This window comes from Arvicola amphibius, chromosome 7 (genome assembly GCF_903992535.2).
Source record: "Arvicola amphibius chromosome 7, mArvAmp1.2, whole genome shotgun sequence".
NCBI lineage: Eukaryota > Metazoa > Chordata > Mammalia > Rodentia > Cricetidae > Arvicola > Arvicola amphibius.
Genome location: NC_052053.1, coordinates 75,690,348 through 75,706,277, shown reverse-complemented (window position 1 = coordinate 75,706,277; position 15,930 = coordinate 75,690,348). Strand labels below are relative to the sequence as shown.

Below are 15,930 nucleotides of genomic sequence, written 5' to 3'. Positions count from 1 at the left end.
ATGTTCTCTACCAGGCATTGTGGCATATGCCTTAAATCCCAGCACTTGGCAGGTGGAAGAAGGCAGATCTCTGAGTCGGAGATCAGCCTGGTCTACGTAATAAGATCCAGAACAGCCAGGGTTATATAAAGAGACTCTGTCTCAAAACAAAACAAATAACTATGTTCATCCAATCAGAAAAACTGTTTTAAAACAAATGTGTCAAGACATTTAGATGCTTCCATTTGGCTTTCAAGACTTTTTACTCACCTGGTCCCTTCCTGCTTTTCCAACTTCACTGTTAAATTCTTCTCAAGCGAATGGTACTTCTGTTCCACCGACAGCTAGACAGGTATCTACAGACCACACATGCCTTCCTCTGTACTGTAGTACAGACAAATCTATGACCTTGCCAAGATAACCTTCTCGTGCACTCCTCCCCCCCCCACCCACACACACACATACAGCAAACTAGTCCTGTCTCCACTAGACTCATGAAACTTCCAAGCCACATTCCAGGCTATTTTATTGTGTCATTTCTCAGTCACTCCAAGCAGTAGCACCCATCTCCTGACAGTCTGTTGTTTCCATAGACAGCAGACACAAGCTAATTGGCTGGTACATATCCACAGATACAGATGGGTCTTTAGTAAGTTTCTCACGGAAATGTCCAAGAACACAAATAACGTGACCTCCCTCAGTGCTCCCAGGAAAAGCCCTTCTCACCATCAGCCTGTGGTCCAACAGGGGCAGAGGCCTGCTGCACATCAATCTCCTCCATGGCATCACTCATCAGGTCCCGTAAAATCTGCTGCTCAGCTTCAGGAAGCACCGGACCACGTGAAGATGACCGAACACTGGAATCTACCTACAACCAGAAGGCCAAGGTAAAAATGGCTAAAGCTTGGCAGTGGCGTGCACTGCACTCTCAGCTACTTGAATGGTAAACAAGAGGACCACTGGGACCCCAGTATATAGTACACTGCAAGGGGGCAGAGAGCAAGGGCCAGTGGAAACTGCCTGTTGAGAACAACCTTGGAGTCATTCCACCTCACCAACAATAGGAGCAGGTCCCTGCTCACTGGTTACACTCTGCTCAGTAGGTAGTGTTAGTGTAATCATTATCTCCTCAATAGCTACCAACAAGTACAAATTAACAGGAACTTAACTCAGATGCAGAAAGAGAACCAGGACCCTGCAACGGTGATGGGAGGGGCTGAGAACCGCTGCTGCACAGTGAGGGGCTCACTGAGAAAGTCTCCTCAGCTCAAACCATACTGCTGACCCTGGACTCCGGAGGGCAGTGCAGATATAAATAGAAGAGATCTGAATGGTGGCTCATTCACGCTCAACTCTAGTACCACCACTTTAAAACTAAGCTGTGTTCCCCAAAATGTGAGCACTGCTCTGAAATGGAAAGACACAAGTATCTCTGGTAAACTGGACAACGTCTTTCAGAATAGAGAGTAGAAAGCAGGGAGTGTCTTTGGCCACCTCAGTACAGTGGAGCACAAGAGGGACGGAAACAAAGAGGAGGGTGGTCTAAAAGGACACGCAAAGCCAACCAGACCCCTGCTAACAGAACTGACCCATCTGAGCAGTTCTGAAGTGCCTTGGCCAAAAAAAAAAAAAAAAACCTAAGGATTCTGTTCAGAGAAAAAGCTGTGAAGAACAGCACTACAAATAGCAAATAAAAACACCAAAACAAACAGGACACCATACAAGCTGGACACAGGACATCAGAAATGGGACACTTGCAGCATAAGAAAGCAGTGACCTTGAAACTGAGATGGGGACACCTGTTCTGTTTCTCTCGCTGACTAGGGAAGTCACCCACGTGATCTCAGTCTAAGCACAAGTGATACCTTCAGCCTCACCTCACTGAGCTGCGATGGAGGAGTTAAGGTATGACAGAACGGGTGGAAGCACTAGTGTACAACTAAGTCTTTAGATTGCAGCAGCATCTGCCAATAGCTGCTGGCAGATTGACACAACTTGTTTTCTTCTCTAAGAACAGGGCAGAAACAACAGAAATCCAAGAATTATGTTGGTTGAGATCTAAAACTGAGAGCAGACAGTATAAAGGCTTTCCACAGAGGCCCGGAGTCACCTTTCCAGACCCACTACTCTAAGTGACATCAGTGGGATGGTATATCGCCTTGCCTGTACCTTTGGCTTTCTCTGTGGGACTCCAGGCTTCATCTCTGCTTTGTTAGGCCCATGTAAGTCCCCGTAACTTGCAATATACTGAATGAGATTCATTAGCGCAGCGCAGGAGTCTGAGCAGGTTCTGATATGGATGACATCACTGGAACAGTGCAACTCAAAGCGAGGCGCAGTCTGGACAAGGCACAGGAAGAAAATGACAAACACTCTTTTTCAGACAAGAGTCACCAACTCCTTACAGAGTCACAGGAACTAAAATATACACTCATGGACTGCAGAAAGGGTCAGGTTATGAGCATTTATTGCTTCTTCAGAGGACCAGGGCTCAGTTCCTAGCACCACAGTGCTTCACCACTGTCTAACTCCAGTTCCAGGGGTCCGATACCCTCTTCTGACATTTGCAGATACTAGGCGGGCATGCACATGCAGGCAAAAATATCCATATACATAAATGAATCTAAAATAAAATATATACTTATTTGTTTTGTCATATAAAAAGTACTTAAATCAATTCTAGTTTTCAAATATTTTGACCAAAATTGGATGAAAAAAAAATGTTCCAATACATTGTATCTTTTATCTCTTAAGAACAGGATTTAAGTAAAAATTTCCATTTTTTTTTTTGAAACTGACCTGTTCTCCGTCAGAATCTGACTTCACTGCAGTTATGGTCAGCTCTAAAAGTCCCATGTCCATCACACGAACATAATCTAAAATTCAATACAATACTTACTGTAGGTTTTTAAAACTACTCATCTAACCAACATCTAACAAAAGTAACCTCTGTTCAAAGTTCACTGCAGGAGGCACTAGGGCTTGTGATGTAAGAGGACACAGACAGGCCCATCCTACCTACTGAGACTTCACCTGACACCTCACTTGATTTTAGCTAGAACAAATGACTAAAGATTAATAGATATTTAGGATATATAGAAAAACAGCTAACACCATAAGAACATTTTACCCTCAGCTGAAAAGCCAGTATCCACTCAATTCTGGAGATGAAGCATTATTCTCATTATTCTTTATTAATAAAAATTCAAGATTCAGATATCAGAGTAATAACCTGAAAGATCAGAGAAGCAGAAAAGCCACCAGTCCTCCCTACCTGTTGTTCCCTCCTCCAGAGAGCCAGATCCCTCTCTGCCCTACCTTACTACTTTCTGTCCTATCTGTCCCCAGTCTTCCAAAACTCTATTTTGGTCAACTAGCCCTCTGACACCAAGCAAGCTTCATTTGTAAAAACATGTTGAAAATATCATACAACAGATGTAGCACACAATTACTACACATTTGAACATCCATTAAAAGTACCTCACAAGAACCCAGCTTCCCAACACTATTTCACATTTAAACTGATATAATATATTCACTCATACGCGCACGCTTATTCTGAACTCACCTCTATTCAGGTTTATAGTGACAGTGTTACACTTGTCAGATAGGAGTAAAGCAGCTTCATCCATGATGATTCTGGGGAAAGAAGATGAAAGAGCATCTGAACAGAGCTCTGAGCATGTGCACAGCATCGTCAGGTGTACGTCACCCACAAACATGAGTGGGACCCAAAACACATGTGTGAAGGTGCCAACACAACAGTAGCTAGGCTTTGGAGGCAGATTGGTTGTTTCAATAGATGCCCAAATCTGAAACATTTCCATTCCAAAGATAACAAATATCTGATACTGAGAAATTGACCATAGGCCCTAAAAAGCCAACTGAGAATCTCAGGGATGAATTCCTTCCCTAAAACTAAAACACTGCAGAACGGAGAGATGCTCTCTTGATCACTAACATATCATCCTCCAACATCAGGTCAAATTAAATGACTGAATAAGTGTCAAAGAAAACAACAACAACAAAAAAAAAAAACCTGAAACACAGTAATGAGAGGAGCAGAGAGACATGGCCCTTGAGGAAGAAAAAAAATGAGCAGCTCAGATGCTGGTGATTTAACAACTTTCCAAGGAAGTGGTGGTTTACGTAAAGCAGCACTGGTTACTACAACTGATGCGTTTGAACAGCAGCTGGTGCATGATGAGTTCACAGGTACCTGAGAGTGGAAGAAGATTTATCCAAGACAACGCTGCTAGAAATGCTGAATGTCTCAACAGTAAGAAGGGATCGGATTGGCAGGTGAAGGGGCCTGGCAAACAGAAGCATCAGGTTAGCAGCCTGATACAACAGGACTCTTCAAAACATACCTCCAATCACAAATAATCAGAAGACTTCTGGAGGGTTTTGCTTTGGTTTTTTCTTTTAGGTTTTTTGGCGACAGAATTTCAGTGTGTACCTCAGACTGGCTTCAAATGCGCACTCTTCTTACCTACCTAAGCCTGGGGAATGTTAAAACTGTAGGTATGCAAGTACCACAGTAGGCAGAATTATGTGCATTTCAAAAATTAGTGCGCTTTAATTTTTATTACAGTTTACTTATTTATATTGTGTGTGTGTTTGTATGATGCCTGTGTGGAAGCCAGAGGACAACTTGGGAGAACTGGTTCTTCTCTTCCATGATGTGGGTCCCAGGGAATGAACTCAAGTTATCAGGCTTGGTAGCTCTAAAATCAGTGTGTTTTAAATAAGACTCTACCTTGTTCCATTCATGGACTCACCTGTAATCAAGTGCACAGCTCCAAAGATGAACATGAAAAGTTGTAAATGAAGTTGGAGGGTTATATCCCAACACAGGTTCATCAGCAATATTCAAGAAGTTTAAAATCTACAATCACAAAACAAATACTTTAGAAGAAATGGCATCTTGCTAGAATACATTTAACAAGTATTTAACAAAGTGACTTAGGATGCTATAAGAAAATACAGCTGTTCTGAAGGGATTCATTTCAAAAGTGTGTGCACTCACATCAGGGAGGCCACAGAAAGGGAGAGATGCACTGAGTTACCATAATAATCATCTCACCGTGTGTGTCTATCACAGCCTAGTGCCGTGTCCCTTAAATAACACAATTAAAATGCTAAAGTACTTGCTGAACTGGAATTTGAAATGAAGAGTCACATCCAATAACTGAATGTCACAGACACCTTAGAAAACCCCATCTTATATTTATGGCCGACCATCCTAAACACACCCAGTCCCCTCTGATCTTGGAAGGTAAGCAGGGTTGGACTGCTTAGTGCTTAGTACCTGGATGGGAGAAAATCCCATATATAATACAATTAATAATTTGTGGGAAAAAAACCTAATTTTGTTAAAGACTACTTTTCAAAAGTCTGGTTTCCATGAGGTATGGATATATATGCCTACAATCCCAGCTACATAAAAGGCTGAGTCAAAAGGATCAAAAGTCCTAAGTTAGCCAAGAGCTACTTAGCAAGAGGAAAGAAAAAAGGAGGAAGAAAAGCAGTGGCCATGTAGCTCAGTGGTGGACACTTGCTTTACATGCTGGAGGCTCTGAGCGGAGGGGTTATCTCTGGTTTCCTAAGAAACCCATTATGGGAAGGTAGTGGAATCTAACTATTTTTTTTATACAACAATAAATTCTTTTTCTTTAATTTATATTACTCAGTCTGAAAGCTAGGTCCTCTGCCCCAAACCTGTTCTTTCATACTCCCAAGTAAATGAAGAGGTTATGCTAAGTGGCTCCTTACCAGAATGTGTTTTCGTTATAATTTATAACAGTTAGAATTACAGCTGTGAGGCAGTAACAAAGTCATTTCATGCTTTGGGGTCATCACAATGTGAAGAGTTGGTTTAAAGGGTCACAGCATAGGAAAGTTGAGAACCACTGCTCTAGTGTGTGTATGTATGTAGCAAAAGCTGCCCTATGCCAAATGATGTTTTTATTGTTGTAGCTATTCTCCAGATGTCTTTTTGGGAGTCATTAGCAGAGAGCACATGATTACTTGAAAGATATTTGATACAAATTAGATGTATTGTCAGTTTCAGATACTCAGCAGATACCTAAGGAATATGAAGAAAAGTAGCCAGGGTGGTATATACATACATACACACACACACATATATATATATGTCTATCTGTATGTGTGTATATGTACATGTGTTTATGCATATATATCTGTACCCCTATATATACATTATATATGTATAATATATACATACCTATGTGTGTGTGTGTGTGTGTGTGTGTGTGTGTGTGTCTATCTGTACTCCTAACAGGCAGGCAGAGACTCAGGTAGTCAACATGTTTTCTAAATATTTTCATAAGAGTAGAATATTTTAAAAACATTAAATAGAGAAAAAGACAAAAGCACAAAATTCAGAATTCATAAAGAACAGGTAGCCTCTGCTCAAAGTGAGTCTCTTATCTACAATTCTTACTCACATAAAAATAAACAATTTGATCAACCATGAAATCTTTTTAAAACACATGCCAGGGCCAACAAGAGAGCTTAGTGGGTAAAGGTTAAGCCTGGTGAAACTGAGGAAAAGAAAATCAGCTCCTGAAAGCTATCCGGACTTCCACAAAAACACTGTGGTATATGCACACGAGAGTAATATCCTCCTCCCTCCACACACACACTAAATGTTTAGTAGCAAACAAACAAAAATTTAGAAAAACATTTCAATGAGCAGGAGAGCACTCAGCATGAGTGAAGCCCTAGGTTTGGTCCCAGGCATGGAAAAAAAAAGTAGGTAGATAGAAAGATAGCCAGACAGAACAGACAAGAAGAATATTTTGAACACTAACTCTACTCTATAAGGAGATTTCAAGAGAACATTAACTGTAGAAATTCTGGTAAAATGGCCTGAGACAAAGTCATACTAATGGCCTGGGGACAAGGTGGTCCTTAATGGGTTTCTGATTTTCAGCACTCAGTACACCTCCGGCTGCTCCTCCAGGCTGGGCATTCCACAGACCTTCCTCTTCTTGAATGACACAAACAGCAACATTGTCATTGAGAAGTTATAGGGAAGTCACCTGCCTTCTGGGTGAGGAGTCTATTTCTTAAGGAGGGCAGTTACACACCGTGTGTGTGCATCATAGTTCGCCAAGGTGAACATTCACAACTGTGAATGCTGTCAGAGGACATGATGGAAGTGACAGCTCTTACCTGCTCGTGCCAACTGAGTCCAGTCGGCAGCATTCTGTGCTGTAGAGTGGCTCCTTTCAGCCCCACGGCCACAAGGAACTCCTGTTCCACGAAACACGAAGACCACATTAATCCATAGAACCCCCAACTGGAGCACTGCTACTTCTAAGTCACCGTAGCTGGCAATTAAACAGGAGCATTTGACGGTGTAAGGCACACACCTTTGTATTGGACTCGGATTTATCCGACTCTATCTTCACTGCCACTGAGAGCATATTCAAATTGTCTCCTCCAACGCCTTCAGAGGCAGCTCGGCTGAGACCATCTTCTTCAGAGGAATAAATTGTAGGTTCCAACCAATGTGGGCGGGTTGAACTGGGCAACCGTGTCTCTGTAGCAAGAATGGCTCCATCTACTATGCCTAGATACACATTGAGATAAAAACACCAACAAACAATCACTTGAAAATAGTTCTCTACTTGCATTGACTTTCACAACTTAAAACAAAACTCTTTGTACTGGTTGAGTATGTTTTATCCCAAATGTTCAGAATCAGAAGTATTTGGGATTTTGTGAGGAATGTTCACATCTACTAAATGAGATATTAAAAAGGGAATACAGTTCTGAACATGATTCATTTTTGTTGTGCACCCCTTAGACAGCAGGCTCAGGGTCATTCATGCAAGGTTTTTGTGCACCCATGCTTTGACAGTGCCCCACCTCAAAAGGCCAGGCACAGAATGTCTACTTGGGGCAGCACACCATCAAGGAGACGTCGCAGATGTCAGGCATCTCTAAAAGGATTTCTAGGATACAGCCTATACTCTTGTGAGCCCTGTTGGGGGTGCAGAGGTCCTTGCGCTCACAGATAAGCACCAGGGAATCCAGGAATGTTACACACAGGGCTGTCTCTTCACAGGGACATATGTATGCCTGTTTTCTGCCCAGAAGGCCAGGACTGAGGTTGTTAATAGTCTGATGACCTTTGTGCTATCTGTGTGACCGGAGACCACACCAGATACTCCCCAGGCCTTGATGACAACATGTTTACCATAGAACGCATCTTCACAGAAGAGGTGACACGCACTTTGAAAAAGTCCAATAAAATTATACCTTAATCTTTACTGTGCACACAGGTATGTGTTACACTAGGAAAATATTTTCCAAATTACGCTGTGCTCAAATATGTTTAAAATAAGCTGCCAGTATCAGACTCTGGAAGCTTGAGCCAAGACCTGCTGCTGAGTCATGCTAAGCTGGACTTCCTTCTCATTACTCTGCTGGTCATGGTGTTTGCAAAACCCACAGAGCCAGCATGGTCCTGGCAGCACAGTGGTCAAGAGGCAGCATGGTAGTAGCAGCCTACTTTTCTTTGTCAGCATTGGTATAACTTAGAGCAAAAACTTACAAAAAGTCAAAAAATAAAAACTCAAGATTCTAAAATGCTAGGAAAATAAAATCTTTCTATCCTTGTGCCTAGTCAGGCAACCACTCAAAATGTGGTAAATTTTAGTCAGGTGTGGTAGAAGTGCGCAACCATAGTCCTAGAACTTGGGAAGCTGAGCTGAATCTCAAGTTCAGGATCAGTGTTGGCTGTATCGTGAGACCTTGTCTCCAAACAAACAAGTTTTAATCTGTAAGTATGACTCTGGCAACAGAACCAGAATTCCCAACAGAAAACAATTTCTCACATCAAGGTTGTATTCTCAACAAGCTGTCTTTATCATATAGAAATTCAATTGCCAAACAAAAGAGAAGAAAATATGTAATTGTCCTACCTTTGTGGTACAGACTGAGGCTGCTGGAATGCAGGCAGATGTAGTGCTTGTCATCGAAACCTTCATATTTTGTCACACAAAATAATGAGCCACTGTTGAATTCTAACCAGAATTCACCATGCTTATTTTCCATCGGCTCTCCATTATCTTGCTAACAAAAAGATCAGAAAAACAAAAACAAAAAAAAAAAAAAAACATGAGTTACCTTTTTTTTCTTCCCCAAATTCCAGTACTGGAGATAGAACCTAAAACCCTGCACCCAGTAAGAGGGCTCCTAGTCACTGAGCTGCAGGCTCCAACAACCATTATTAAATGCAGAAAGGAAGAATGTTTCTTGGCGTGCTTGTTCTGAATCTAACTTAGGAAAATCTCCCACACCACAAAATGCAGCCTAATTCTTGAACTATTCGATACAGTGAGATTAAATAATAACTGAATAATGTGTATGGTATATAAGCCCTCTCCAACAATGCTTGTATTTCACCCTCTTAAAATGAGAAAGAGAAACATTACTGTTACTGCCCTCACTAAAAGAATTAGCACATGCTTTCCAAAGGAAGTCCATACAGCCTTAGACCAAAAACTGAAGCTAGCTCCCAAAGTAGTGTGTTCTCTGACATCTCAGAACACTGCCCCCCCCCGCCACCACCACCACCTTACCCCACTTCACTGCAGCAGACTGTGTAAACGTACCTTTACATCTGTGAACACTGCCATTAATCCATGATTGATACTCAGAAGGACTGAGAGGAAACTCTGAGAGTTCTTGTTCTGAGAGTCCAACTTTTTTTTCCTACGGGAACGATAGTTGGGATCAACAGCAGAAAAATACTGCAAAGTCTCTTCTTCAGATCCACTGTCTTCATCTACGCAGGGAAAAGACCTACTATTACAGATTCTGACAGCTAAGCAGGACAGCAGCTTACAACGATCACAACAGTACTTTGCACTTTTACAGGACTGAACGACAGGGAGATATCTGGGTCTCTCAAGTGAATTTCAAACATGTGCACGATCACACCGAAGATTCCACATCTGAGCAACAAAGCTCTTGTCAGAACAGACTCAGAAGCGGGGAGATAGTCATAGAAGTTATAGAACACAAACAGAAAACAAAGTCTGAGACACAGTTTAGATCCGCAACCGGAAAGGGCTCCTACTCTGTTAATTTATAAATGAGGCACTTTATACTAGAGCAAAGGTAAGGTACATTACCATAGTGAACTGCAGATTTAAAGGGACTGAAGCTGTCTTTGCTGAAGGTGTTTATCAGCTGACTGGCTACTGAGAGCCCAATGCCATAGGAAATATTCTCAAGTGTCTCCACTGGTGAAGGAGCTGTTGGCTCCCAGAGAAGCAAGTCATTGAAGATCCTACAAACACAAAGTGCAAAATGAACAGGAAACATCTAAGGTGAAGACAGACAAGAGAACCCCCTTTACAGGACCATATGTGCTTACTGGTTTTTAAATGGTGAAATGGAAATGATCGTGTGAAGGTGTTCTTAAAACAGAAATTATGTGCTTCCAATGGGAAAGCAAGACCAGAGAAAGGAATCTGAGATTAGACACTCGCCTAGTGTCACCATGGGCTAGACTCAAAGACCTAATCATACCTCTAAGTGTACTTTACTTTTTTTAAAGATTTATTTATTATGTATAGAGTGTTTGGCCTACAAAGAGGATACCAGATCTCATTACAGATGGTTGTGAGCCATCTGTGGTTGCTGGGAATTGAACTCAGGACTTCTGGGAGAGCAGTCAGTGCTCTTAACCTCTGAGCCATCTCTCCAGCCCTTTACTGTACCTTAAAGGAGGAAGCTAAATGATAAGAGCTGACAGCCAGGTATAGTGAAACGTGCCTTTAATCCTAAGGGGAAGAAGCAGTCTGTGGCCTACACAGCTGGTCTACACAGCAAGTTCCAAACCAGCCAAAGCTGTATAATGAGACCGCCAAAAAACAAAACAAACAAACAACAAAAAAAAACCCACCTCCCAAATGACAGGAAGGCTGCTAAGATGCTATAGAGACCCTCTCAAAAGTCCTTCCCACCATTCCCAGGGACAGATGGGAGAATCACTATTCCCACTTGACCCATGAAGAAGCCACCACATAAAGCTTAAGTCATTTCCCCAAGGCAACACAGCCAAGCAGAAGAAAAGCTGATATGACATTCAAGATCAGGCCCAGCTTTCAAATCAATCCTTTGTCTAGACTAGTATTTGAGATAGCTTTTTCCCAACGGACAGCTCAACTTTCCTGGGAAGAAGGCATGGGATAACGCATGACCATAAAAAGTGAAGAGAGATGCCTACCCCCAAAAGAACACACTAGATGAATCACAACTAGGCCCTGGCTGTGCTGCCTCTTCAGTAAATACTTACTGCTACAAAGACATTCTTCTGCCCAGCTACAAGAAAACTGCAATTTCACAGCATTCTCTAGGTTTGCACCACAATCCCTCCTTCCCCTCATCTGCTTCCATCACAGCACTGTAAGGCTGGACTCCTCCATGCCACCTCCGAGACTGCCAGCACCTCCGCCCTGAGAGGTACTTATGCCCAATTATCTCAGTCTGTGTTCAGACCAGTGGCTGTCACAGAGCACATAGCTGGCGAGGAAAGGACAAGGTGATGACTCATGGAAGGACTGTAAAGTCCAGTGTGAATACCAGTCAAGGTGCCAAGACAAGAGGCAGCCCTCCCCTCCCCCTGGAGGAAGCCCGCACGTAGCCAGCTGCAGAGCTTCAGGCTCTGGAGGAGGGAGGTAGCACTGAGCAGTTTGACTCACAGTGGGAAGTGGTGTTGTAAAGACACCAGGGTCACAGCACTGAAGGATGGCGCCCCTTAGACACTGACAGCTTATGTCCCCAACATTATGGTCTATTATAGGACAAAGAAGCCAAGGCCTTTGACAGAACATTCTGGAATAAAGAAACACAAGAACTAATGCTAACATAGGATTGTGATCAAGGTTGGGAATAGTGTCAGACACCTGCAATCCCAGTGCTTGGGAGGTGTGGTAGCAGAACTGAAGACCCAAGGCCAGCCTGAGCTATATAATGACACCTTGTCTAAATAAATATCAGAAACTTATTGAGAGTTCTCTGAATTCAGGATTTTATGACAAAAGAAAATTATGATTATAAAAGAATAAAGGATATATGTTACATGACTTAAAAAAAAGCAGCAGCAGCAGCAGCAGCAGACAAGGCCTTTGAGTCCAGAGCCTGGCCGAGGCAGTGACTGAAGGATGAAGGCAAAGGGAGCCTCTCCTCAGGACAGGCTCTCCTTTGTCACACTTCCTGCATAGCTTAAATAAAACCAGCATGTGACCTGAGAGTTTCTCCCCCATCATGTTCCTACTGATTTTCTTGTTTATATTTGGGTCTAAATAGCCTTTTTTGGCTGTTTTTATTTTGAAACAGACTCTTATTAGGAAGCTTGGCTTTGAAATCCTTAGCCTCTGCCTCAGCTTCCTTAGAGCCGGAATTACTGAAGTACGCCACCACACTCAGTTGAAAAGGAACTTGCTGTTCTTTTTAAAAATAAATAAATAAACAGGGCTGGTGAGGTGGTTCAGCAGATAAACACACTTGCCACCAGCCCTAACCTGAGTTCAATCCCTAGGATCCATGTGGTAGAAAGAAAGCCAACCTCCAGAGTTGTCTTCCTGCCTCACAAGGTCATGGGACAAAGTCTATGACCCAGAATCCCATTTCACTGTATTTGCTGGGTAGGTGTGTTGAAGTACTTAAACACAATAAATTAAAATTTTTGTTTACAAAATGTATAAGTAAAACTGGAAAAACCTAAGTAGCTACCTTCTGAATTCTGAACAGTGACTCTGAGAACCTAACTACACCAGTATCTGCCAGCCTGCTGCTCAGACCTGCTAGGGCTCCTCATGCCAGTGCATGTCTGAAAAGGCAGCACTTCTCACACTGTGCAGCTCAATGGCACAGCCAGCGGGCAGCCGCAGGCCAGAAGAGGAAGTATCAGCAATCAAACTAGTACCAAAAAAATTGCATTATGCTTGTTGTCATTGCTGTTAGGGAGTTTGGTTGTTTTTGTTTGGTTAGTTTTTAGGGTTTTTTTTGACGGGATTTCTCTGTGTAGCCCTGGCTGTCCTAGAACTCACTTTGTAGATCAGGCTGGTCTTGAACTCAGAGATCCAACTGCCTCTGCCTTCTGAGTGCTGGGATTAAAGGCAGACACCACAACACCTGGCTATTTGGGAGTTCTCGGTGGTGGTGTTACTGTTGTTTTTACAATAGGCACCAGGCACAAATTGGGAGTTGGCTACAACAGCAGAGCACAATAAAACAGCTCCAAGGACAATGTCACCAGCGCATAACATAATACCAAAGTGAGAAGAAGGCAGGAGTGCTTGGAGGCAGTCACACGATTCAAACTCACCTGTTATACAGCTTCTCGTAAAAGTTTTTATTGGGCAGTGTCATGTGAATATTTGGTAGCAGAAGTTCCAGCACATAGTGAGAATTGCTGATGGCTTTATCCTGAAACTCTGTCATTTCTACAGGGTCTCCTGGCATCACCATCTAAAACAGTTTAGTGCGAGAAAAAGCATCAAAGAAGCAATCTACGTTTAAAATAGTAGCAGCATTTTTTTATACTACTATAACATTTACCATAAACATAATCTTTATCTAGGGAGAATATACATCAAGAAAAACAGAAATCAATCTAGGATCAAACTAGCACAAAGAACACTCAGATTATCTTTATTGTAATTACTGCTCTTGTTGCTGTTATTTCCTGCTGATGATGTACAACAGGGTCTTGCAATGTCCCCAATCTGGCTTCAAACTTGCTATCCTCCTGCATCCACCTCCCAAGTGCTAGGATTACAGCATTCTTTCATAAAGACCTAGCAGCGTAGAGTGGCACAGGCCTGGAATCCCACAGAGGCAAGAGGATCACAAGTTCAAAACTAACCTGAGACACAAAGAGAAAGGGAGGGAAAAGAGGAAGAGAAGAGGGGAAGCATCTATTGGAGGCTGGGATAATTAGCCTGGAGTGTTCATCACACTTTTACCTGCTCATTCTCAAACATTACTCTACGAGAGGAAAAGGGAGATGGAGCTGGTCGCCTCAGGTCACAGACATCTTTCAGGGAATGAGCCCCTCCTTCTTCCTCTTCCTGGTAGTGACCATCACTCTCTTCCTCCTCTTCAGCTGCTATTCTCTCCAAAATGGAATGCATGGCTGGTGGATTTATTTTCAGTACCATTCTGATCACAAAGATGATTTGAAAAATCAAGACATAAGTATAAACAGCAACATTTTTACTTTTATGCAAATTTACAGAATGAACACTGATTAAATGTTAATACTACCAGACCAACTTATAAAGCCTATGCCTGCTGTAACCCACTTATGAACAGGCAGTATGTGTATATATATATATATATATATATATATATATATATGTATATATATATATATATATAAAATAACTAAACAAATGAAGGACATTAGCAGTGTATTCTTGGATAAATGAAAGTCTGACTTTTTGAAAATTCCATTACACCCTTGCATTTGCTTACCGTGGCCAGTCAAAGTCATCTGATGATGCTGTGTCTCCATCAACTCCACCAGACACATGGAAAAACTTAATAGATGGCTCTCCCTTCTCCTCCTGGAATGACCCTATGGAACCGAAACAGTTTGACTGCAATGTGCTCCTTCCCAAATGATGCAGACCAGATCATTCAGAGCTCTCCAAACCAGGGTGTTATCCACACACCCTCACACTATACATCACTCATTCATTTCTTTCTGCTGTAATGTGGCCTGTGCTAGGCAGAATGTGCAGATAAAGATACCAATTTTTATTCAAACTAAAATTCTTGACTAGTATTTAGTGTGTAAGATATGTAATTATAATATAGCAAATGTCAGTCCCTACCTACTGAGTACTGATTTGCTTGTGTGCATTTGAGAGTATTAGGTAACCTCTTATCACTCACCATCTTATTCCTTTGAGGGAGCTCACACTTTTTTTTTTTTTTTTTTTTTTTTTTTTTTTTTTTTTTTTTTTTTTTTTTTTTTTAGCTAAGCTGGCAGTCAGTAAGTCCCAGGGACCACTTTCTAGCCCCAAGCACTGTGGCTTCAGGCACATATGAGGGTGACCTTGCTCATCTTGTTACATGAGTGTTGGGATCTGAACTTGGGTCTTCATGGTTTTTACAGCAAGTCATCTTAGCCACTGAGCATCTCTCCAGACCCAATTATTTCTTCACAGAAGAAAAGTTTGTGGCTTGGAGCTATATCTTAGAGGCAGAGCAATTGCCCAGCATTCAAGGCCCTGAATTCAGTCTGCAGCATAGGTAGAAAAGAACAAAGGAAAGCTTATCAGCTAACTGTCCACGGAAAACATAAGGGCACAAGCACACTCTGGTGTGTACTCTGTACACGCAAAGTAACTCCACCACACTGGCTTCTCACAGTTTTCCTCTAAATCAGAGAGTTTCACGTCAACAGAGATAAGGAATGGCAGAGTGTACCTAAACATCCTCTCATGAAGCAGTCACTGGCAAGTGCTATTTAAATATTCTCCAAAAACCTGTCAAACTACGAGATCAGAGAAGAGAAGTGAAACTTTTGAAGTCTGAGGTGTGAGTCCCCTCACTAGTGTCAGAGGGCAGAGGCAGAGACAGGGGCTGAGTTTCCACACACCCTGCTCATTAACCCACACAGACACAGAATATATCAGATCTTAGCCAGGTTTTACAAAGGTGTCACAGGAGTTAGTATGGTGACTGAACACAGGCTCTGGTGTCAGATTGGTCTTTACTACCCATGAGCTGGGAGACACATCCTCTTCAGCCCACAGATCAGAAAATCGAACACATGGTGGGAACAACTAAAGGAAATGACAGAACACGCTCAGTATAGGACCCAGCAGAGTAGCATGCAAGCAATCCAGCCTCTGTCAGCACACAGTACATGAAAAGCAATGCTAAAAAAGG

At 42.2% G+C, this 15,930-nt stretch overlaps 1 protein-coding gene across 1 annotated transcript in view; it reads right to left on the bottom strand.

Moving 5' to 3' along the window:
- Positions 1-15,930, bottom strand: part of Atg2b (autophagy related 2B) — a 77,991-nt gene that overhangs the window by 33,017 nt on the left and 29,044 nt on the right. Inside the window, exons 16-29 of the mRNA XM_038336113.1 lie at positions 14,506-14,608; positions 13,995-14,190; positions 13,355-13,497; positions 10,152-10,309; positions 9,630-9,802; positions 8,937-9,087; positions 7,380-7,579; positions 7,180-7,260; positions 4,761-4,867; positions 4,199-4,291; positions 3,548-3,618; positions 2,779-2,855; positions 2,149-2,319; positions 706-847 (exon numbers count right to left, since the gene is read on the bottom strand). Coding sequence (XP_038192041.1) covers positions 706-847; positions 2,149-2,319; positions 2,779-2,855; positions 3,548-3,618; positions 4,199-4,291; positions 4,761-4,867; positions 7,180-7,260; positions 7,380-7,579; positions 8,937-9,087; positions 9,630-9,802; positions 10,152-10,309; positions 13,355-13,497; positions 13,995-14,190; positions 14,506-14,608 — 1,866 coding nt within the window. The remainder of the gene's footprint in view (positions 1-705; positions 848-2,148; positions 2,320-2,778; positions 2,856-3,547; positions 3,619-4,198; positions 4,292-4,760; positions 4,868-7,179; positions 7,261-7,379; positions 7,580-8,936; positions 9,088-9,629; positions 9,803-10,151; positions 10,310-13,354; positions 13,498-13,994; positions 14,191-14,505; positions 14,609-15,930) is intronic.